The 23,626-nt window shown below is 34.6% G+C and overlaps 1 protein-coding gene across 1 annotated transcript in view; it reads left to right on the top strand.

The window, feature by feature from the left end:
- The window catches only part of LOC132738910 (uncharacterized), a 69,366-nt gene extending 46,098 nt beyond the window's left edge, over window positions 1-23,268 (top strand). The window contains exons 30-47 of the mRNA XM_060726522.1: window positions 282-352; window positions 779-904; window positions 5,033-5,155; window positions 11,052-11,227; window positions 11,728-11,960; window positions 12,495-12,590; window positions 12,965-13,029; window positions 13,972-14,100; window positions 14,653-14,713; window positions 15,213-15,280; window positions 15,855-15,930; window positions 17,775-17,827; window positions 18,211-18,336; window positions 19,417-19,492; window positions 20,461-20,561; window positions 21,328-21,465; window positions 22,392-22,514; window positions 23,052-23,268. Coding sequence (XP_060582505.1) covers window positions 282-352; window positions 779-904; window positions 5,033-5,155; window positions 11,052-11,227; window positions 11,728-11,960; window positions 12,495-12,590; window positions 12,965-13,029; window positions 13,972-14,100; window positions 14,653-14,713; window positions 15,213-15,280; window positions 15,855-15,930; window positions 17,775-17,827; window positions 18,211-18,336; window positions 19,417-19,492; window positions 20,461-20,561; window positions 21,328-21,465; window positions 22,392-22,514; window positions 23,052-23,268 — 2,058 coding nt within the window. The remainder of the gene's footprint in view (window positions 1-281; window positions 353-778; window positions 905-5,032; window positions 5,156-11,051; window positions 11,228-11,727; window positions 11,961-12,494; window positions 12,591-12,964; window positions 13,030-13,971; window positions 14,101-14,652; window positions 14,714-15,212; window positions 15,281-15,854; window positions 15,931-17,774; window positions 17,828-18,210; window positions 18,337-19,416; window positions 19,493-20,460; window positions 20,562-21,327; window positions 21,466-22,391; window positions 22,515-23,051) is intronic.
- Window positions 23,269-23,626: the final 358 nt, after the last annotated feature.

The following is a 23,626-nucleotide window of genomic DNA, read 5'->3' as shown; positions in this document are numbered from 1 at the left end:
AAAAAAAAATGAAATGAAAAATATTTTTTACATAGATCTACAGTAAATTCTTAAATTCTATAAACTATATGGAAATAAATGGTAAATTCTTGTAAGTTAATAAGATATACAGTAAGTTCTTATAAGTTGATAAAACTAGACAGTTAATTCTCGTAGGTCCATAATTATATACAGTAACTTCTTGTAAGATCTATTTATGCCTGACTGCCAGTATCAGAATATCTTTTGTTTAAAAATTATGCTTTGTTCTTGAACTTTTGTTGATCTTTTGTATCTGTCAGCATCTACAAAAGTTGTACAAGTTATGTGAAGGAAAGATTAATATACCTAAAGCTCTGCTCAGGAAAACCAAGTAAGTGTCTGTAAATAAACTAAAATGTAACATTTTCATGAAATGAAATACTGTATAGTAACATTATGTAATGTTTCAAGGAATGAAGTTTCCAAGAATGGTATGAAAGTAATATCTGTATCTTTGATTTTCTTTTGACTTTATAAATTGGGCTGTGTTAGTCTGTGTACATATATCAAATGTTAAATGTCCTAAATCATCTCACATGGATCATCAGATTTGATGAAATGACTGTGATTAAAATAGATGGAAATAAAATACAAAGTCAAATTCTGAAATGTGTTAGTGGTGGTGTGGCTGAGTGATTCAAATCCGAAATCAAATCTGAAATATCAAGGGTTAACCTCAAAACTGTTGTAAGTCCTTCTTTATTTTATATAAGTTACTGCAGTTTTGCGGTGAACCTTTAATATGTCATCATTTCAGAATGAGCGCTATACTGGACACAGATGTACTGCCAGCATGTGCCACAAGAACAAGTCATGACATACATGTATCTTCCGTCCTCTCTCCTGATCTCTTCTTTGTCCAGCGTAAAGAAAAACTGGAAGAGTAAGTCTGTTTAACTTGATATACTTATACTATACCAGTATAATCATTTATCTTGTCCCAAAGATACATGTCTACATCACCACAATGGGTTTGACATAATTGTAGGTAGGTGGGTAGGGTAGGGTATTTAGGTGTAGGAGGAGTATATCTATCTTATTGGCAGTGAAAAGGTTTATGAACATTTCATAAATCACAGCATGGCAAGTCTTATGTATTAAATTAGTAGGGAAAGGTTCTATAGTAGAAAATAATAGGTTTTTAACCAGGTTTTCCGAAGGAAAAAACTGGTTATTAGATTGAGGTATGTCGGCGGGCGGGCGTTAACAATTTCTTCTGTGCGCAACTCCTCCTACATTTTTCAACGGATTTTGACCAAACTTTCACAGAAGCTTTGTCATCAAGTGACCTGGCGCATATTGTCGGGGTTTTGTGATTGGATAATATTTGACCTAATTATGGCCCTTTGTTTTTTTTCCTTATATAGAATATATAGTGAATAATTTCTTTTGCGTCCAACTGTTCCTACAGTTCTCCATGGATTTTGACCAAACTTTCACAGAGGCTTTGTCATCAAGTGCCCTGGCGCATATTGTCAGGGTTTTGTGATTGGATAATATTTGACCTAATTATGGCCCTTTGTTTTTTTTCCCAATATAGGATATATAGTGAACAATTTTCTGTGCGCAACTCCTCCTACATTTCTCAACGGAATTTGACCAAACTTTCACAGAGGCTTTGTCATCAAGTGCCTTAGGGCATATTGTCAGGGTTTTGTGATTGGATAATATTTGACCTAATTATGGCCCTTTGTTTTTTTTCCCAATATGAATATATAGTGAACAATTTTCTGTGCGCTACTCCTCCTACATTTCTCAACGGAATTTGACCAAACTTTCACAGAGGCTTTGTCATCAAGTGCCTTAGGGCATATTGTGATTGTATAATATTTGACCTAATTATGGCCCTTTGTTTTTTTCCTTATATAGATTATATAGTGAACAGTTTTTACCATGGGCAACTTCTCCTACATTTCTCAACAGATTTTGACCAAACTTTCACAGAAGCTTTGTTATCAAATGCCCTGGCGCACATTATCGGGGTTTTGTGATTGGATAATATTTGACCTAATTATGGCCCTTTGTTTTTTTTCCTTATACAGATTATATAGTGAACAATTTTTACTATGCGCAACTTCTCCTACATTTCTCAACAGATTTTGACCAAACTTTCACAGAGGCTTTGTCATCAAGTGCCCTGGCGCACATTATCGGGGTTTTGTGATTGGATAATATTTGACCTAATTATGGCCCTTTGTTATTTTTCCTTATACAGAATATATAGTGAAAAAAATTTTCTGTGCTGAACTCCTACATTTCTCAACGGATTTTGTTCAAACTTTCACAGTAGCTTTGTCATCCAGTTCCCTGGCGCACATTATCGGGGTTTTGTGATTGAATTATATAGAATATAATTATAGTGAACACTTCCTCTGTGGCAATTCCTCCTACATTATTATGCCCCCATTTCGAAGAAAAGGGGGTATATTGCTTTGCACTTGTCGGTCCGTCGGTCTGTCGGTCCGTCGGTCCGTAGACCAAATGGTTTCCGAGTGATAACTAAAGAACCCTTAGGCCTAGGAACTTCAAACTTGGTATGGTGATTGGTCATGACAAGTAGATGACCCCTATTGATTTTGGGGTCAATGGGTCAAAGGTCAAGGTCACATTGACCTTGTAAGCAAAAAAGGTTTCCGATCAATAACTAAAGAACCTTAAGGCCTAGGAACTTCAAACTTGGTATGGTGATTGGTCGTGATCAGTAGATGACCCCTATTGATTTTGGGGTCAAGGGGTCAAAGGTCAAGGTCACATTGACCTCTTGGGTAAAAACGGTTTCCGATCAATAACGAAAGAACCCTTAGGCCTAGGAACTTCAAACTTGGTGTGGTGATTGGTTATGACCAGCAGATGACCCCTATTGATTTTGGGGTTAAGGGGTCAAAGGTCAAGGTCACATTGACCTTGTAGGTAAAAACGGTTTCCGATCAATAACGAATGAACCCTTAGGCCTAGGGATTTCAAACTTGATATGGTGATTGGTCATGATCAGTAGATGACCCCTATTGATTTTGGGGTCAAGGGGTCAAAGGTCAAGGTCACATTGACCTCTTAGGTAAAAACAGTTTCCGATCAATAACTATAGAACCCTTAGGCCTAGGAACTTCAAACTTGGTATGGTGATTGGTCATGACCAGCAGATGACCCCTATTGATTTTGGGGTTAAGGGGTCAAAGGGCAAGGTCACATTGACCTTGTAGGTAAAAATGCTTTCCGATCAATAACTTAAGAACCCTTAGGCTTAGGAACTTCAAACTTGGTATGGTGATTGGTCATGACCAGCAGATGACCTATTGTTTTTGGGGTCAAGGGGTCAAAGGTCAAGGTAACATTGACCTTGTAGGTAAAACGGTTTCCGATCAATTAACTAAAAACGCTTAGGCCTAGGAACTTCAAACTTTGTATGATGATTGGTGGTGACCAGCAGATTATCCCTATTGAGTTTTGGGTCAAGGGGTCAAAGGTCAAAGTCACATTGACCTTGTAAGTAAAAACGGTTTCTGGTCGAGTGGTTAGAGTCGATGACTTCTAATCCAGTTACCTCTCTGGCGTGGGTTCGATCCCCGGGAGATGCTTTGGTAGTTTAGCGCGGAGGAAGGTAGTCAAGTACTGGTGTAACTCTCCAGGAACGATGGTTAGGAAACAACCCGCCTATATGACTGAAATACTGTTGGAAAAAGGCGTAAAATGACAGAAACAAACAAACAAACAAACAATGATCAATAACTTAAGAACGCTTAGGCTTGGGAACTTCAAACTTGGTATGGTGATTTTTCATGACCAGCAGATTACCCCTATTGATTTTGGGATCAAGGGGTCAAAGGTCAAGGTCACATTGACCTTGTAAGTAAAAACGGTTTCTGATCAATAACTAAAGAACGCTTCGGCCTAGGAACTTCAAACTTGGCATAGTGATTGGTCATGACCAGCAGATGACCCCTATTGATTTTGGGGTCAAAGGTCAAGGTCACATTGACCTTGTATGTTAAAACGGTTTCGGATCAATAATAAAAGAACCCTTAGGCCTAGGAACTTCAAACTTGGCATGGTGATTAGTCATGACCAGCAAATGACCCCTATTGATTTTGGGGTCAAAGGTCAAGGTCACATTGACCTTGTAGGTAAAAACAGTTTCTGATTAATTAACTAAAAACGCTTAGGCCTAGGAACTTCAAACTTTGTATGATGATTGGTCTTGACCAGCAGATGACCCCTATTGAGTTTTGGGTCAAGGGGTCAAAGGTCAAGGTCATGACCAGTAGATACTTGATAACCCTTATTAATTGTTTGATCACTGGGTCAGAAGTCATGCATAATTACCTTATCACATGAATAATTGGCTGCTGATGGGGGCATACATGTTTTACAAACATATCTTGTTCATGTTTTACATTGCACATAGTTACATTGTTTGTTGCTTGTATTTGTATTTCAAATACAACATATTTATCTACAATGATGATAATTGAAAACCTGGTTTCATGGCATTGCCATGTTTCTTGTTATTCCTTATTTTGAAAAAGTAAAAGCAGTCTTACGCAATGTTTTTGTAGGTTGAGAGGTCACCATCTGTAAAAGTAAGACATTTCATTATGTCTGATATAAAACCGAAACTGTCAAATGACAAAACACTTGCATGTCTAAAGTTTTCTAAAACGAGTCTTGATATACGAAAAGGGATACATAAAATTACAAAACTAGGCATATTCTATGCAAGAACAGCGCTTCTGCACTTTTTTGTGCATAAACATCAACAGAATCCCTCAAACTTAATTGAATTTCTCTTTTCTGCGGGCTTGGTCTAAAAATGGGTCCTTGTACTTCTGCAACTGTCAATAAACAAAAAAGCTTCATGTACACTCTTATTAAGTTTAATTCTAATGATTACTTTTAGTGCAACAAAGTTTTAGATTAATAAGATATAAAAGTGTATAATTCTCATTCCTAGTATATCTAATATTTTATTTACTATTATTAAATTACATGTGTTGTTATATCTTTTGTATTTTAGGCTAGAAGAGTTAATGACAGAAATCAATGAGTTTGTGGACCAGAATGATATTTATGTTGATATAGGGCAGGAACTTACACGCGGCAAATACTGTCTCGCACAGTACACAAACTTTGATCAAAGGTATGGTATACTCTAAAGTCAAAGATTGAGCAGGTCTATCTAGGCAGAGCACGTTTCATGTTTTGTTTCTAAAAAAAAAATCAAAGGGCTGTATGCAATGATGTTGCTGGTCTCAAATTATCAAAAAGTTACTAATATTAGGTCAATAAAGATTTCAGTAAGTGTAAAAAAAATGTGTAACTTTTTAATTAACTTCTAAATAATTACAAAAAAGTATATAAAGTATGCAAGTACAAATAATTTGGCTGGGATTTACTTTATTTCTGACAATTAAATTAAAAGCTATTTTCCCAGGTTCAATCTATAACAAGTGTTTTATTTGTATAACAGCATAGAAATCTCACAGGTATGCTTTTCATAGCACAGTGACGTAAAATGTGTTTGTCTGTCATTAAAACTCTTCTTTGCACTCTTCTATTGTGATTTGGATTACTTAATAAAATTTTACATCTTAATAAAATTTTACATCATCATATTTTGATATAAGTGTATAAAGAATTTCAGATTTATTACATCTGTTTAAATGGTAGGTTGACATGTAAGTTATTTGTGTAAGGGAATGCTTACAGATACAGTTAACAGCCCATTGGTTTGCTCAACTGGTCTCATTGTTGCTCTTCCAGATCAACAAAAAATGTTTTAGCATTACATAGCGGTAGTAAATGTGGGTCTTGCCATAACACAAAAAAGTATAAAACCCCCAAAATACTTGGTACTTATATAAAGGACAATATCGTCACCTTAGTGCAGTAACTGGTTAATTTATGTTAAATTATATAAGGAGTTAAGTCGTTTCTGCAATAAGGTGATGATATAGAGGTTATACACACCAAAAAACAACAGAACAAATCTGGCTCCTGTTGTAGCTCAAACAGTACAAAAGTTAAGTTGATGAAATTTGGTCCTTGTATTATAGGGGACTGTATTGAGATATTGTACTTACTATAATTTGTTCAAGAAATGTGGTTGCTATGATAGCAGGATTGATATAGTATTAACCATGAAAATGGATGCAAAAGTGAGATCCTGTTAAAATATTATTATTATTATTATTTCCAAATTAATGTAAATTTTCTTAAAATTACACAGGGGCATGAATTCTTCCTAGTTATACCCCCGCACAACAAAGTTGTAAGGGGGGTATACTGGAATCAGATTGTCCATCCGGCCGTCCGGCGTCCGGCGGTTTTTTCTTGTCCGCCCAATAACTAAAGATTCCTTTGACCGACAGTCTTCATATTTGGCATGGAGGTTAGTCGTGATTAGTAGATGACCCCTATTGATTTTGAGGTCACCAGGTCAAAGGTCACAGGGGCCTTGACTTCAAAAAGCTTGTCCGCCCAATAACTTAAGATTCCTTTAACCCACAGTCTTCATATTTGGCATGGAGGTTAGTCATGATAAGTAGATGACCCCTTTTGATTTTGAGGTCACCAGGTCAAAGTCGCAGGGGCCTTGACATCAAAAAGCTTTTCCGCCCAATAACTTAAGATTACTATGACCCACAGTCTTCATATTTGGCATGGAGGTTAGTCGTGATTAGCAGATGACCCCTATCGATTTTGAGGTCACCGGGTCAAAGGTCAAGGTCACAGGGACCTTGACTTCAAAAAGCTTGTCCGCCCAATAACTCAAGATTCCTATGACCCACAGTCTTCATATTTGGCATGGAGGTTAGTCATGATTAGTAGATGACCCCTATCGATTTTGAGGTCACCAGGCCAAAGGTCAAGGCAACAGGGGCCTTGCCTTCAAAAAGCTTGTCCGCCCAATAACTTAAGATTCCTTTGACCCACAGTCTTCATATTTGGCATGGAGGTAAGTCATGATTAGTAGTTGACCCCTATTGATTTTGAGGTCACCAGGTCAAAGGTCAAGGTCACAGGGGCCTTGCCTTCAAAAAGCTTGTCCGCCCAATAACTTAAGATTCCTTTGACCCACAGTCTTCATATTTGGCATGGAGGTTAGTCATGATTAGTAAATGATCCGTATTGATTTTGAGGTCAAAGGTCAAGGTCACAGGGACCTTTATGCGGGGGTATTCACGCCATGATAGTGGCAGTTCTTGTTCTGCCAACTCAAAAAAAATCTTAGACAAATTCTTTAAAATCATTTTCCATAATTATGTAGAGGGTTGGGGATCAGACAATATTATACTTGTAGGTGGCTGCTGTTTTGTGACAAGCTCTTATTAGTCCCCTACTGGTTTAACCGGAGGGGATTTTAGATTTGCCTGCGGTTTGGTATTTATGCACGTCTTTTTCTTTTCCTATGTTGAAAACTGGTAAATATGGCAACATATAGACTGAAAACACATAAACTGGAAAAAGTGCTGGAAATATTTTTATGAAACTTGAAATTTGGTTGCTATGGCTACAAATACGCTTAAAACACGGCAAATATAACAATATTTGTGATTACTTAAAAGTAGTGAAAACATTTTCATTGAACTTAAAATATGGATAGATGGCAGTATGGAGATTATACACATCATTAGCTCGACTATACGAAGTATATGGAGAGCTGTCCTACTCGCCCCGGCGTCGGCGTCCGCGTCCAGATTTTAGATTAAAGTTTTGGTACAGTAAAATATTTTTCACTATAACTTTGTCATTTCTTAAGGTATCAACTTCAAACTTCAAATATATGTTCCTTATCATCAACCACATCTTATGTGACAAGGTTCATAACTCTAGCACCAATATTTTCAGATTTATCTCCCCTTAACTTAGAATTTTCCTTAAAAAATACTATTTTTTACTGTTACTTCTTTATTTCTTAAGGGATCAACCTCATACTTCAAATATATGTACCTTATCATCATCCCCATTTTATGTGACGAAGTTCATAACTCTAGCACCAATATTTTCAGATTTATCTCCCCTTGAACTTAGAATTTTCCTCAAAAAATACTATTTCTTACTGTTTCTTCTTTATTTCTTAAGGGATCAACCTCATACTTCAAATATATTTACGTTATCATCATCCCCATCTTATGTGACAAGGTTCATAACTCTAGCACCAATATTTTTAGATTTATCTCCCTTTGAACTTAGAATTTTCCATAAAAAATATTATTAGTCCCCTACCGGTTTACCGGAGGGGACTTTAGGTTTACCCTCCGTCCGTCTGTCCGTCCGTCTGTCCGTCCGTCCGTCTGTCAGTCCGTCCGTCCACAAAACTGGATCCCGCGATAACTTGAAAAGTACTGAAAATAGTTTTATGAAACTTGGTATATGGATAGATGACAGTATGGAGATTATGCACGTCTTTTTCTTTTCTTCCTATGTTGAAAATTCTGGTTGCTATGGCAACAAATAGGCTAAAAATATGGCAAATTTTACACATAAACTGGATCCAGTGATAACGCAAAAAGTACTGGAAATATTTTTATGAAACTTGACATATGGGTAGATGGCAGTCTTGAAATTATGCACGTCTTTTTCTTTTCTTCCTATGTTGAAAATTCCGGTTGCTATGGCAACAAATAGGCTAAAATATGGCAAATTTTACACATAAACTGGATCCAGTGATAACGCAAAAAGTACTGGAAATATTTTTATGAAACTTGACATATGGGTAGATGGTAGTCTGGAAATTATGCATGTCTTTTTCTTTTCTTCCTATGTTGAAAATTCTGGTTGCTATGGCAACAAATAGGCTGAAAATATGGCAAATTTTACACATAAACTGGATCCCGTGATAAAGCAAAAAGTACTGGAAATATTTTTATGAAACTTGACATATGGGTAGATGGCAGTCTTGAGATTATGCACGTCTTTTTATGTTCTTCCTCTGTTGAAAATTCTGGTTGCTATGGCAACACATATACTGAAAATATGGCAAATTTTACACATAAACTGAATCCAGTGATAACTCAAAAAGTACTGGAAATATTTTTATGAAACTTGACATATGGGTAGATAGCAGTCTTGATATTATGCATGTCTTATCTGTTCTTCCTTTTTTGAAAAAATATCAGTTGCCTTGGCAACAAATAGGCTTAAAACATGGGAAATATAACAATATTTGTGATAAGTCAAAAAGGGCTGAAAATTTTATGAAATTGCATCTTTAAGTCAAGAGTTATCTCCTATTTAAGAATTTTGCTTTTAAAATGTTATATTTTGGTAACAGGGATGTTTCAAATATTAACTTTAGAGTGTCCTTCAGTCCGTCTGTCTGTCTGTTCATAAAAACTGTTTCCTGTGATCACTTTTAAAGAACTTTTCCAACAAGTTTACTTAAAATAGAGAAAAATTGAAACATAAGTGAATGGCCAATGCCCTTCAGAATGTTGATGGGGTTCTAACCGGTAGGGGACTTATGGATTGCTTGCAATACTATGATAATTGCTTGTTTTTTACTGTTACTTATTTATTTCTAAAGGGATCAACTTCCTACTTCAAATATATTTACGTTATCATCATCCACATCTTATGTGACATGGTTCATAACTCTAGCACCAATATTGCAAGAATTATCTCTCCATAAACTTAGATTTTTCTACTAGATGTTATAGAATGTTATTTTTTATTATAACTTTTTTATTTTTAAAGGTATCTACCTCAAACTTCAAATACTTATTCCTTATCATCAATTACATTTTATGTGACAATGTTCATAACTCTTGAAGCAATATTTACAGATTTATCTGTCCTTGAACTTAGGATTTTCTTTAAGAAATATAATAACTTCTTTACTTTTTAAGGTATCTACTTCAAACTTCAAATATATATTTCTTATCATTACACAAATGTTGTGTGACAAGGTCCATAACTCTAGCATGACTATTTCTAGAATTATTCCCCTTGATCTTGGAATTAATGTTAACAAATGTTATTTTTTTTCTATAACTTAATACATAATTATACATAATTGATTTTTACGGAACGTCGGTGGTTCTACTCAGGTGCCCGTTCGTGCCTGAAATAATGCACGGAAGGGCACCTGAGGTCTTCCTCCACCAGTAAAGCTGGAACGTCGCGATATGACCTATACTGTGTCGATGTGACGTAAAACCCAAAACAAACAAAACATAATTGATTTTTCTTTCATAGTTTTGTCCTCCTTACTGTGTCCAGTATTTTATTAGTCGAGCTTCGCTGTCTCCTGTGACAGCTCTTGTTTTAATCTTTACTATAGGCAGTATATTTCACCAAGCGTCAACAACCTTGTCAAGTTTATGGTTCAAGTTTTAACACTTTTTCACTATAAGTTCTTTATTTTTTAAGGTATTTACTTCAAACTTCAAATATATGTTTCTGATCATCAACCACATCATATGTGACAAGGTTTACATCTCTAGCACAAAAGTTATCAGAATTACCCCCCCCATGAACATAGAATTTTCATGAACAAAATGATGACTTTTTTTTCTTTATATTGTATTGTATCTACTTCAAATTTTATATATATGTGTCTTATTAACACTCAAGTCATTTGGGAAAAGGTTCAATACTCTAGCTTAACTATTTCAAGAATTATGTCCCCCTTGAACTACAAATTATTATTTTTTACTTAAACCTCATTTCTTAGAGCATTTACTTCAAACACCCACATGATAATAATATGACAAGGGTTATTATTCTAGCGTCCATATTTCCAGAATTTTCTCCTCCTCAAACTTTGAATTTCTCTCACTCATTCTTTAACTTTTTTATACATATTCATCCTGAGGAAATTGGATCTTTTGATAATCTGTTATATAAACATAATTTCTTTTCTAGGCAGGGAAACTTATTGCTTGTAATACTATGATAATTGCTTGTTTTTTTTCTATAACATGTTGATAACTGTATAAACAAAACCCTCCATATTGGCAGTGGATAGGTCCATTTTCAAAACAGGAATAGTCTATTTCACAAATTTAGCATGGTTAGATTTAAATTTTCAGATGGTATCGTGGACAAATCCTTGAGGTTGAGGCCAATCAGTTCAAGGTATTCTTCGCTGATTACGGTGACAGTGACATTGTACCGAAAGATAAGGTGCGGGAATTACCGGTGGATAAATTTTATGAACTACCGCTACAAGCTATAGAATGTAAACTGTATGGTATCAAACCTGTAGGTAAGTGGTTTGATTTATTCAAACATTACAGCATTAGAGTTGTTGATCATAGAGCATCTGGTTGTGTAGTACTTAATTGATAACGAATTATTTCTTCTAGTCTAGTTATATATGACTTTGACCATATTTCAAGTGTTAACTTCTATTTAAAAGTTTATGCGACCATTGTCCTGTTTTCAGTTCAATCGGTTGTACATTTATTGTTCTTGCTCTTTCATTTTTGATTTCTTATTGACATAAATAATGTGAAATTTTGTGTTTTCTGAAAATAATTGAATAGTACTAAATACATCTGTCAGTTAATATATGTACAGTAGATGGCTGAATCAAGCAAAAAAAGTTCTTTAAATAGATTCAGTAAGTTCTGTTTAACAGGAAGAGATTGCCTTGTGGTTGTAGTATGCATATTGAAGTGATGTATGGCAGAGTGCCAGTAAAAGTTGACACAGAAATGGCCAGTGATTTTAAATGCCTCTTAACTATTAATACATCTATTTTAGATGAAGAATGGTCGGAAACTGTTGGTAATGTGTTATGGGACCTGACCCATTATGTGAACTTTGACCTTCGTGTACTGAATGCTGTTGTAAAGGGAAAGGAACCAGCCAGATACGCAGGACGAAACAAGTTTGTGATAGAGCTAGGAACAGTGTCAAGGTCATGTGACCTAAATATTGCCCAGGAGTTGTCATGGCAACAGCTTGCTGTTTTAGATGAGGGCAGTGAAATGGAAGTAAGTTAAAATCTTATTATTTAAGAAAAATATTGACAGGAATTTCTCAATTTGCTCCCATTAACTTTTTCAATTTGTGTCTACTGTCTGTGACTTACACAGTATTACATCAAGTCAGTTTTAGATAGAAAAGAAGTTTACAATTGAGAATGGTAAAAGTAGCTTACTAAATGTAAGTTTAACTCTTCTCTTCCAGAATATATGTAATGAAATTTTAATAAAGACACTGTGTAACTTGGCAAATGTGATTTTCCCATCTAGCCATATGGAACAAACAAACTTACTGTTACAACTTGGTAAATATCTTAATAAAAAGTGTGCCATGAAGTTATATTGGTTAAAGTTTGTTTGTACCCTGGGATTAGATAGGGAAAACTCATGTTATTGTGCCAAATGGCCTTGTTAGCCGAGTTTTATCAAAATATTAAAATTCAGCACAAAGAAGGGCCAGTCTGACTAAACTGTATAGACTGGTTTTACATGCAAGTTTTTATCTAACACTCTACGACGTTAATGTATCTGGTATAATTTCAGCCACTGTTTCCTAAACCATCAAGACTGAGGATGAAGATGTATGGTTCCCTGCTTGAGAAAATACCAGACTTGTGCTGCTCTCTCTACTGGGAAACAGTAAGTTAAAATAGATAAATTTGCATGTTGCTAATTATTTGAAATGTCTTGTTTTTTAACTTCTGAATGATTGTTACATTATACAATGTATTTAGTATTTAGAGCAAATTTATAGATTTACATTGTATATACATGTATAGTCAGTAGTTCTAAGGTTTTACTTCAAGGTCAAAGATTATTTATTAATTTTCTTGATGTAATTTGGGGTTTTGTCTATGCCTTTGTTAAAGTGTCGAGGTCAGAAAAAAAAGTCAAAGTTTGGTATTGTATCTTATATTTGTTTGTCACACAACATTTATTTCTATGTGCTATGACATATGTCAGGTATGTACTTGTATTATACATGTAAACATAATGTGTCAAATATATTCTAGAATGAAGAACTGGCTAAGAAGACCTGTAAGGAAATATGCGGAATTGTTTCATCATCATTGAACAGGTAATGGCATTTAGCCAATTTTAGAATTTTATATATGTGTCTCTTTATATGTGTCACTATTAGGGAATTTGCTGGGTTTTCTCTCCGTATTTTAATTTTTGATATCATTTTGAAACTCGGGGGTCCTTTTTAGATGAAAAACTGGGTCACAGGAGCTAAAAATAGAAAAATCTTGTTAACACTCTAGTGGCTACTGTGTTAAATATTCTGTTAATTGGTCTGAAAGTTTGTTTTGATGATTTCTAAGTCAAAATCGAACATGGGTCATCTTGGATGAAAAACTAGGTCACACTGCCAAAATATGGAAAAACCTTGTTAACATTCTAGTGGTCACATTTTTGACTCAATTATCATCAAACCTGGTCAGGATGCTTGTCTAGGTAATTGCTTGGATGAGTTCGAAATCGCATGTGAAACTAGGTCACCTCAGCTAAAAATAGAAAAATCTTGTTAACACTCTAGTTGCTACTGCTTTGATCCAAGTATCCTGGAAATTGGTCTGAAAGTTTGTTTTGATGATTTCTAGGTCAAGTTTGAATATGTGTCACCTGGGTAAAAAACTAGGTCGCACTGCTCAAATATGGATAATCCTTGTTAACACTGTAGTGGTCACATTTTTGACTCACCTGTCATGAGACTTGGTCAGAATGCTTGTCTATGTAATTGTTTGGATGAGTTTGATAAGTCAGGTGAGCGATCTAGGGCCATCATGGCCCTAGAGTTATATATTGACAGACTTCTATAGTTCTAAAGTCAATTTTTGTATCAATGAATAAACCAATAGTCAATTGGCAATTGATAATAATTACAGGGACTTCACAAAAAAATAAGAAAATGACCACCTCTGAAACTTTTTAGAATTAATGTATTTAATAAAGATATCTTGGGACATGATATTAACTAACGTCTATATCATATAATATGTTGTTTATATCATTACAGCACCACAAGTTCTGTTTCTGTTGTAAAGTGTATTTCAAGTCTGGTAAAGTTACTGGGTCGTATCAAATGGGAGACTTGTCATGGTGATATACTACAGTGTATATTATGCTTCGCTCAGCATAGTGAAATGTAAGTTATATGTTTGTAATATTTAATATGAATGTTAAATCTAAGAAACATTGGCTACCTTATCTAGTATGTTGGTTATGAAATTATGTTCTTAAGTCTTTGCGTCCAAATTACACCCAATCTAAAGGGAAGATAAAAAAAACATGTTAATATACTATGTTTACTAGCCTGTTCCAAAACTAGTCTGCATAAATTGAAACATTTGACATAGTGTAAGAAGTCAGGAATGGTATCGTGTCAAAATGGCCTCTTTGGCTGAGTGGTTATGTCACTGGCATTGAATCACTTCCTTATCATCACTGGCTTCAAATCCTGATTAGGGCTTTGTTTATTTTCATATGAAAAAGGAGCCAGCCAGTTTAAGGATTGTTGGTGGTTTTACCTCGTGCCTGAAATAATGCATGGAGGGACACCTGAGGTTATTTTCCATCATCAATGCTAAAAATATGCCGCTTGCAGTAGTGTTGTATGACATATAATGTGTACCATGTATAGACTACAATAGATATATTTTCTGGTATGAAAATTTTAATTCTTATGTTTATATATTAGGGTATGTGATGAGTTGATAGATGTCAAATGTGTCCCATGTATCATCAGATGTCTTGAAATGGTAAAATTTGTTTCTTTAATGTTTCTAAGTTTAAACTGATGCGCTGTCTCCATTACTATTGAATGGAATGGGTTGAAACTTTACACACTTATTTGAGAGCATAATAGGAGGTCATTATCCAAGACCAACAACTCTTACATTGATGTTGAAAGAGTTATGGTCCTTTTTTACTATCAAGCACAAAATAGTTAAGCATGTCCTATTAACAGCTCTTGTATATTCATGATTAACAACAGGTAGATATGTATATACCGGTATGTGTGATTAAAATCTATATGAAATATAATCATGCATTAAATACAGTTGAAAAATTTGAATTAAGGGAACAAAACTATTTTAAAGTTGATAGTTATCAAACTTGTTGATTCTGTTTCTTTAATATAATTAAATGAGATTTCCAATGTGTTGAAATATTTTCAGTTGATAAAATGTAGCAAATGCAAATTATAGACTACGTAGTTTTCAATAATTTGAATCTTGATTTTTTTTCTATCTACAGAATTCCAACTGTACATATCAACAACAGGCTGCAGATTTTATTGCCCAGATTTCAGATATTTCATCCAGGTAACTGAATTTTTTACCTACACCATTGATTGATATTTTTAGGTTTAATTGCATACCTTTGCTATTCAGTGTTAACTTCAGGTTTTGTCATCCCAAGTTGAAGAAGGTAGGATGTGGTATTGGTGCTTTAAGTTATAAGATGTCTTCATTAAACATTTGATATTAATTTGACTATACTTAGCTTGTCTGTTTTGTATGAAAAAAAAGTTGAGCCATTATGATCACTGTGCTGTCATTGTTGTTGTGCAAAAACGTTCATGTAGCCCATTTCTCAAACAGTTTTAAAGGTATCAATATGAAACTTGGAATACTTGCTAATCATTAATAGATGCAGTTGTTGGACAAGGGGCATAATTCTGAAAGCTTTAGTTTTGGAGTTATGTCCCTTTTTAACTCATTTTTTTTTCAAAAGTAGTAGACAAGCATTTACTCTGCATTCTCTTTTTGTTTCCTAAATGTATTTTCTCTCCTTTTTCATTGATTTAGAAAAAATAAATATGAACTCGATTGTTGATTTTGTGACTATTTTAATAGGTATATACTTATATATGTAAATGATTTTTTTTTTTATCAGACTGAAGACTTACTTTATGTTGAAGGAGAACTTACAAGTGTTGTTCGAGCTGTTAACATCCACAGAGTCTGAACTGGTATGTAAATTTTTAATTTTATTGTAATGCCAAAGTCGGCGGGCGTCAACTTTTGGTTTCCGCTCAATAACTTTAGTTTGTTTTTGCCTATTGACACCAAACTTGGTGTGTAGGTAGCTTATATCAAGAGGCAGCTTTGGATTGCTACCCAGGTGTCTTTGATCAAGGTCAAGGTCACTGTTACTAAAAATAGTAATTCAGTTTCCGCTCAATAACTTGAGTTTGCTTTGGCCTATTCACACCAAACTTGGTGTATGGATAGCTTATATCAAGAGGCAGCTTGGGATTGCTACCGATCAAGGTCAAGGTCACTGTTACTAAAAATAGAAATTCAGTTTCTGCTCAATAACTTGAGTTTGCTTTGGCCTATTGACACCAAACTTGGTGTATGGATAGGTAATATCAAGAGGCAGCTTGGGATTGCTACCCAGGTGTCTGTGATCTAGGTCAAGGTCACTGTTACTAAAAATAGAAATTCAGTTTCTGCTCAATAACTTGAGTTTGCTTTGGACTATTGACACCAAACTTGGTATATGGATAGCTTATATTAAGAGGCAGCTTGGGATTGCTACCCAGGTGTCTGTGATCTAGGTCAAGGTCACTGTTACTAAAAATAGAAATTCAGTTTCTGCTCAATAACTTGAGTTTGCTTTGGCCTATTGACACCAAACTTGGTGTATGGATAGCTTATATCAAGAAGCAGCTTGGGATTGCTACCCAGGTGTCTGTGATCTAGGTCAAGGTCACTGTTACTCAAAATAGAAATTCAGTTTCTGCTCAATAACTTGAGTTTGCTTTGGCGTATTGACTCCAAACTTGGTGTATGGATAGCTTATATCAAGCGGCAGCTTTGGATTGCTACCTAGGTGTCTGTGATCAAGGTCACTGTTACTAAAAATAGAAATTCAGTTTCCGCTCAATAACTTGAGTTTGCTAGGGCCTATTAACACCAAACTTGGTGTATGGATAGCTTATATCAAGAAGCAGCTTGGGATTGCTACCCAGGTGTCTGTGATCAAGGTCAAGGTCACTGTTACTAAAAATAGAAATTCATTTTCCGCACAATAACTTTATTTTTCCTTGGCGTATTGACTCCAAACTTGGTGTATGGATAGCTTATATCAAGAGGCAACTTTGGATTGCTACCCAGGTGTCTGTGATCTAGGTCAAGGTCACTGTTACTAAAAATAGAAATTCAGTTTCTGTTCAATAACTTGAGTTTGCTTTGGCCTATTGACGCCAAACTTGATGAATGGGTAGCTTATATCAAGAGGCAGCTTGGGATTGCTACCCAGGTGTCTGTGATCAAGGTTAATGCATTTAGTTTTCATGTTATAACTTGAGTTTGCTTTGACCTTTTGTCACCGAACTTGCTGAGTGGCAGCTTCGGATTGCCACTTAGATATCTGGGAGCAAGGTCAAGGTAATTTGCTTACAATAGAATATTCAGTATCTACTCAATAACTTCAGTGCACCTTGACCTATTGATTGCTGTCACATCAAAACTTGGTCGTTGAAAACCTGGTTTTCGTCGCATTGCGGCGCTTCTTGTCATTTTGTTATTTAGCTAGATTGTTTGAAGAATAGTTGTTCGGTGGATAGTGCTTGTTCTTACTCTCTAAACTTGTATTCTGATGCTGTTTTCACCTTATATTGCAACCTCCAAAGAGCAACTACCTTCACAACAACTGATTTGATTTTTCCCAAAGTAAAACTTCAAAATAGATTCAACCTCTCCAGAGCAACACCTCTCATCAACAACCGAACTTTGTCTCCTAAAGGGGGTTGCTATGCCGAGATACTAAAATTTGACATTTAATACATTGTTTTATTGTATGATTCAGGTACAAGGTGCAGCATGTAGGGGACTTGCAGCTCTCTGTAAAGGGTCAGAAAGGTAAATATATTAATATACATCCAGTTAGCTTATGGAAGGGTTGGGGATTCTACTCACATCCGCCTGAAATAATGAGTTATTCATTCACCAGTATAACTGAAAAGTCACTGTGTGTGTGATTAAAAATCTTTGTAGTTACACAAAAGTCCCTCTGAGGGTGCCATGCATAGTCCATATTCTCAGACAATAATATAAAATGTAAATCCCAACAACAAAAAAAAAGAATTATGAACATATTTTATGTTCCATACAAATTTGAAAGAAAAGTTTATTATATGCAGCAAAAATGTATCAAAAATGTTTGTTTTACCCAATATATCTTAAAAAGGCAACAGAATATCTCGGAAATATTTAATATACAAGAAAATTTGTTTAAATTGCAGGGTATATGAGAATCTAATGGAGAAGTCAATTTGTCAGAAATTGTTGAAATGTTTGTTGCACACATCAGAACATGATGTAGCTGAAGGTGTTCTTACATTGATAGCAACTCTTGCTGAACATGACAGGTAAGGGCTATATTTCTTTCTGATACTGATGGCTATAATAATATGTCAAGGTCACCAGTGCTTAGCCAGGCCAGTCTGCTACTTGTCAGTCCGATAAGGCTCTTTACTTTTTGATACTCAACAATTGACAGTTGAAAATTTAAAGCAAGTGAAGTCCATTTTACAAATTAAGCAACATTAGGGTTGATTTCTATAGGGTTACCATGGTTAAGTGGTTTCATAAGTGGTTTCAAACCACTAGCCTCTCAACCGCTGTATGTTCCTCACAAGCATTGTCAGAATATACTTGTGAGAAACTATCCAGCTTGTTCACGGAATGTCGGTGGTTCACTTTGTCAGAAGAACACCGGAGTAAAGCTGGAAAGTCACATACTTTGTTGATGGGACATTAAACCTAACAAAAAAACACTATCCCAATATTAAAACTTTCCTTGCAGATGTTAAGGGTGTTACAGACTTACTTTGAATTTGTACTGGCTATTGTCACTCTTACTTAAGAGTATGACAAAGGTGGGAAATGGTCAGCCAACAGTATTTAGCCAGATAAAACTTCAGACTTTTTGCTGGCCTTGCTCTATAGTTGCAGAAAATGTTTTGCAGTTTTGTTTTAGCATTATGAGAATTTGGACAATGGCTGCATGTTATGATTTAAAAATTCACTGGTGACAGAGTTATATAAATATAAGATTAAAATTTAAAAAAAAAAAAAGTTTTTTCATAGATGAACATAATTGATAATGATTATTTGTTAATAGTGATATATTGTTGATAGTGATATATTGTTAAAAATGTTGTTGCGCATTAAATATATACATGTAATGACAACAGCATAAAATGATGTTGTACTTATCAATTCTGTATTACTTTGAGCATATTTCTCCATAAGCTGGTTACAACTTCATTACATTTTATCAGTTGAGGGGACATGATATTATGAATCAAATTGTCCTTGGGCAATGTTTGCCACTATCTGCGGAACTGACTGCGAAGTTGATACTAATGTATCCTCAAAATTTCATGTAAAACAATTATATTTTATCATTCTTGTTATAGTGTTTTCTATATTATTTACATTACCAGCGGACATGAGGACTTGAAGAAAGAATCTCTGATAGAAGCTATAGTGAAGAATCTCAGTAAAACTGACTGTGATAAGGTATGTTCGGTTATAGTATTTTTATCATATGTATACCTTTCTATTTGTTGATAAAAAATATGTTACAGTAATGTTCTCTATGTATATTAAGAAGTTTTTGAAACACAATGAAACTTGAGCTTAGCAACAGCAAAACTGTTACCAGTGATATTCTTGATATCTCACTGTTGATTCACTGTATCTGGTAATCATATTAGCCTAAAATGAAATTATTGCTTATTAATGAATATTCAATATATTATATTTGGAAGTACATGTAAATTTCCTAATTTTTAGCTCGACTATTCGATAAGAATAAGTAGAGCTATTGTAGTCACCCAAGCGTCGGCGTCGGCGTTGGTGTCCGCGTCGGCGTAACCACTTATGTTAAAGTTTTTGTAATAGTTCAAATATTTTCAAAGTCCATTGACATATGTTTTGAAACTTGGCACACTTGTTCACCATCATGACCCCAACCTGTAGACAGGAGGAGGTAACTGTATCAAGCATTTGACAGAATTATGCCCCTTTTTTGACTTAGAATTTACGTTAAAGTTTTTGTAATAGTTCAAATATTTTCAAAGTCCATTGACATATGGCTTTGAAACTTTGCACACTTGTTCACCATCATGACCCCAACCTGTAAACAGGAGGAGGTAACTGTATCAAGCATTTTGACAGAATTATGCCCCTTTTTCGACTTAGAATTTACGTTAAAGTTTTTGTAATAGTTCAAATATTTTCAAAGTCCATTGACATATGGCTTTGAAACTTTGCACACTTGTTCACCATTATTACCCCAACCTGTAAACAGGAGGAGGTAATTGTATCAAGCATTTTTTTTTACTATCGAGCACTAAGAATAGTCAAGCGTTGCTGTCCTACCGACAGCTCTTGTTGGAAGTTTGATATGTATTTACATAATAAAGTTCTAATATTGTATTGTTTTCTCGATAATAAATTATTAACTCAGTACATATTCACTACAGTGTATCCAGTATTCCGTACAGCAGTGTGATTATTTCTCTTCAACAAGGAGAAAACATAAAACATTCCTGTTAGAACAACAGATGGTTCCTATACTTACTAGGTAACAAAATTGTTTCTAATACGGTGTACTTTTATTTGTAAACAATGACCCTGTAAAAAGTCATATCACAACTTGCAAGCCATACTTGTGGAGGAAAGTCTCAAAAGCTCTTAAGGCACAAGTGGGCATTAGAGAGTAACAACAACTCTTTAAGTAAGATTCTCACTCAAAAGAAGCCAAAGGCTGTGGCAAGATTTAAACCCAGAGGGATGATTGACCAGTGATTACAAGTTAGCATCTCTAACCACTTGGCCACATATTGTCATCTCAAAACTTAAATTTACTTTTGGTTCCAGCAGGGTAAGAGTGAAAGTAATTAGTTTAACCATATTTTATTACCTTTATACATGCAAGTATACACACAAAATAGAACACTAGAACAAAAGCAAATGGGTTGCGAAACAAGTCCTATTACAATAACATTAAGCCCTTCCCAATGAAAGTAAAATTAATGGTTGATCATTTGAGATATATATATATTCGTGCCTTTAATTATGCCTGGAACTTTTTTTCTGTCAGTCAAATATTGTTGTATGACATAATGTTACACAAAATGTATTAATAAATAATGTATTTAGCGGGTGAAAATTCCAATAAATACCTTCTGTTGTGTATCATTTAAGATATTTTTCAAAACGCTTTTTATATTGTTTAGAATTTAGGTATTTTTGGTAAAGATTTGTATATCTTCAAAGATTTTTTTTTTGGTAATATTGTCATTTATGTACCTTTTTCAATGTTAAATATATGTGATTTTGTTTTGCAGAATATTACAGTTAGAATTGAAATCAACAACCAAGCAGTTATGTAAAGATCTTCTAACATCACTGGTCATCAAAGTTCCATCAGAACCTTTACGTGGTACAGCAATCCGGTCTGATAACCAAACCCTCGTCTCTGATAGGTCAGTTTAATTTGTATATGAAATATTTTTCCAAGAAAAGATTGTAGACTTATATATTTGTTTAAGAATGATTGATCAACACTGCAGTAGAATTGGCAAAGATATGCATAACTGGAGCAAATGAGGAATCAAAGTTAGAAAAAAATAAACAAATTATTTGTTTGATAAACATAGATTAAAGGTTGAAATTTGAAACTTGTTATAAAGTTGCCACAAAGTCTTACAGATCTTTATAAATAAGACATTTTAATATCTTGCAAATGTTATTTAATACCAGGTCTTTTAACAGTCAAATAAGTAAAATTTTGTTTTCCAGGTATTTTTGGACATATTTTTGTGTATTGTTTATTTAAGTGTTTAAAAATGAAAAATTTCCTTTTTGTGCAAAGCAAATTTTATAAAATAAACTTGGCCTACTTAATGTTCAGAAGAACTTGTTTTTTGAAGGAAATACAATGTCCCAAAGTTATAATGTAGCCACCTACAGCATAGAGCCTTGTCAGACTGTGTAAATGTCCGCCCACATAGTTCAATAGGAAGAGCATTAGATTTGTAACCAATGGGTTGCTGGTTCCATTCTCCGGCAAAGTGAAATTTCTCTACGACAGTTTATCTCGGACCCTTAGACTAAAAGTCATTTATCTCTCGCTATTGATTCAGAAATCATATGGGATAAGTAGTGAAATTGGTAATTACTTGTTATTTAACCAGGAAAGCTTGTTACTTGGATGGACTCTTGAGATACGGCCAAAAATGTGTTAAAATTGGCGTAAAACGGAAAAACAAAGTAACAAATATATGTTGGCTGGCCTGTGTCTACAGTTGACATAGACAAGACTGTTGCATACATTATGTAGAGCTATTGGCAATAGTTTATGAAAAAATGATATATCGGGTGTTGATATTGTTATGTTTTTCTATATCAGCGTCCCGCCAGAAGTGAAATGGTCACAGAATACATTCCGTGTCATACTTAAGGTTACAGTTAGTAATGTATCGGGAACCCCACGTGACATCGTATCATTTACAGATCACTCTGTCAAATTCAGGTAAAGTTTAATCCAAAATGCATTGATAATTATAAGTACAATAACGCAAGAAACATGCAAGAATGGGTACATAAACTGTGTCTCTGTGCGTCATTTTCATGAATAAAGGTCCATTTACATATATAATTGACATTATTGTGTCTTATTTGCATTCTATGTTTGTATTTAACTTGATGACTATTTATAATTCAATTTAAACACTTCAAGAATACATGATGATTAAGGCATTAAAAGGTGGAGAGGTAAAGTGAGAAAGTAGGTTTTGAGTTTGTATATGTCAGAAATAATAAAGTTTGGTTTTAAGTTTGATGTGAGGTAACAGCATAAGATACAGTATAACCTGTGTAAAGCAACACCCTTTGGTAGACAGAAATGTTGGTTAATGCTGAGAAATATTACACTACATACATTAGATTTATTGTGAAGTCTTAATTTATGAAAAAAATTTATACTGTTGATGTAAAGAGGTGATTGTTGTACAGAGGGCCACTATGTTGAGGTTGAACTGTAATAATGTGTTGTTGTTGTTGTTTCCAGGGCTGTTGTGGATGGACTATGTTACGCATTTAAGTATAGACTGTTTGACAATATAATAGTTGAGAAGAGTACAGTAGAAGTGGGTTCTAATGTTGTCGCAATCTCAATGAAGAAATTAAGAGAGGGAAAATGGAGCAGACTTCTGTTTGACAAAGTGAAGGTAAGTTTATATAGATGTGATATTAGTGTCACCTTGACAACTGATGGTGGAGATTGAGTCAAATGGTCATTTGTCAATCACTTATGGCTCAGATTCATGTGAGATTAGTAGTCGGTCATTTGTCAAGAAATTTATAATGAATGGTTTGTTATCTTTTAAAGTTAGTTAGATTGACGGAACACCCATATTTGTCCTGAATTGTGTTTTTAATCAGCATAAAAACAGTTGTACGATAAATTAACAAGTTTATTTATGGTTGCCATTGGAAACCTGTGCTGGCAACTCACTCTAAGTAATTTCATGGGGCATAGGTGAGCGAGTGGTTAAAGTCCCTGACTTCAAACCACTTGCCCCTCACCACTGTGGGTTCGAATCCCTACAGGGTCTTTGGATGAAGCTGTCCAGCTAGCTTGCA

The sequence above is a fragment of the Ruditapes philippinarum genome, unplaced genomic scaffold (genome assembly GCF_026571515.1).
Source record: "Ruditapes philippinarum isolate M1 unplaced genomic scaffold, ASM2657151v2 ctg1785_1_1_1_1, whole genome shotgun sequence".
NCBI classification, from domain to species: domain Eukaryota; kingdom Metazoa; phylum Mollusca; class Bivalvia; order Venerida; family Veneridae; genus Ruditapes; species Ruditapes philippinarum.
This window is presented reverse-complemented; position numbering and strand designations above follow the sequence as displayed.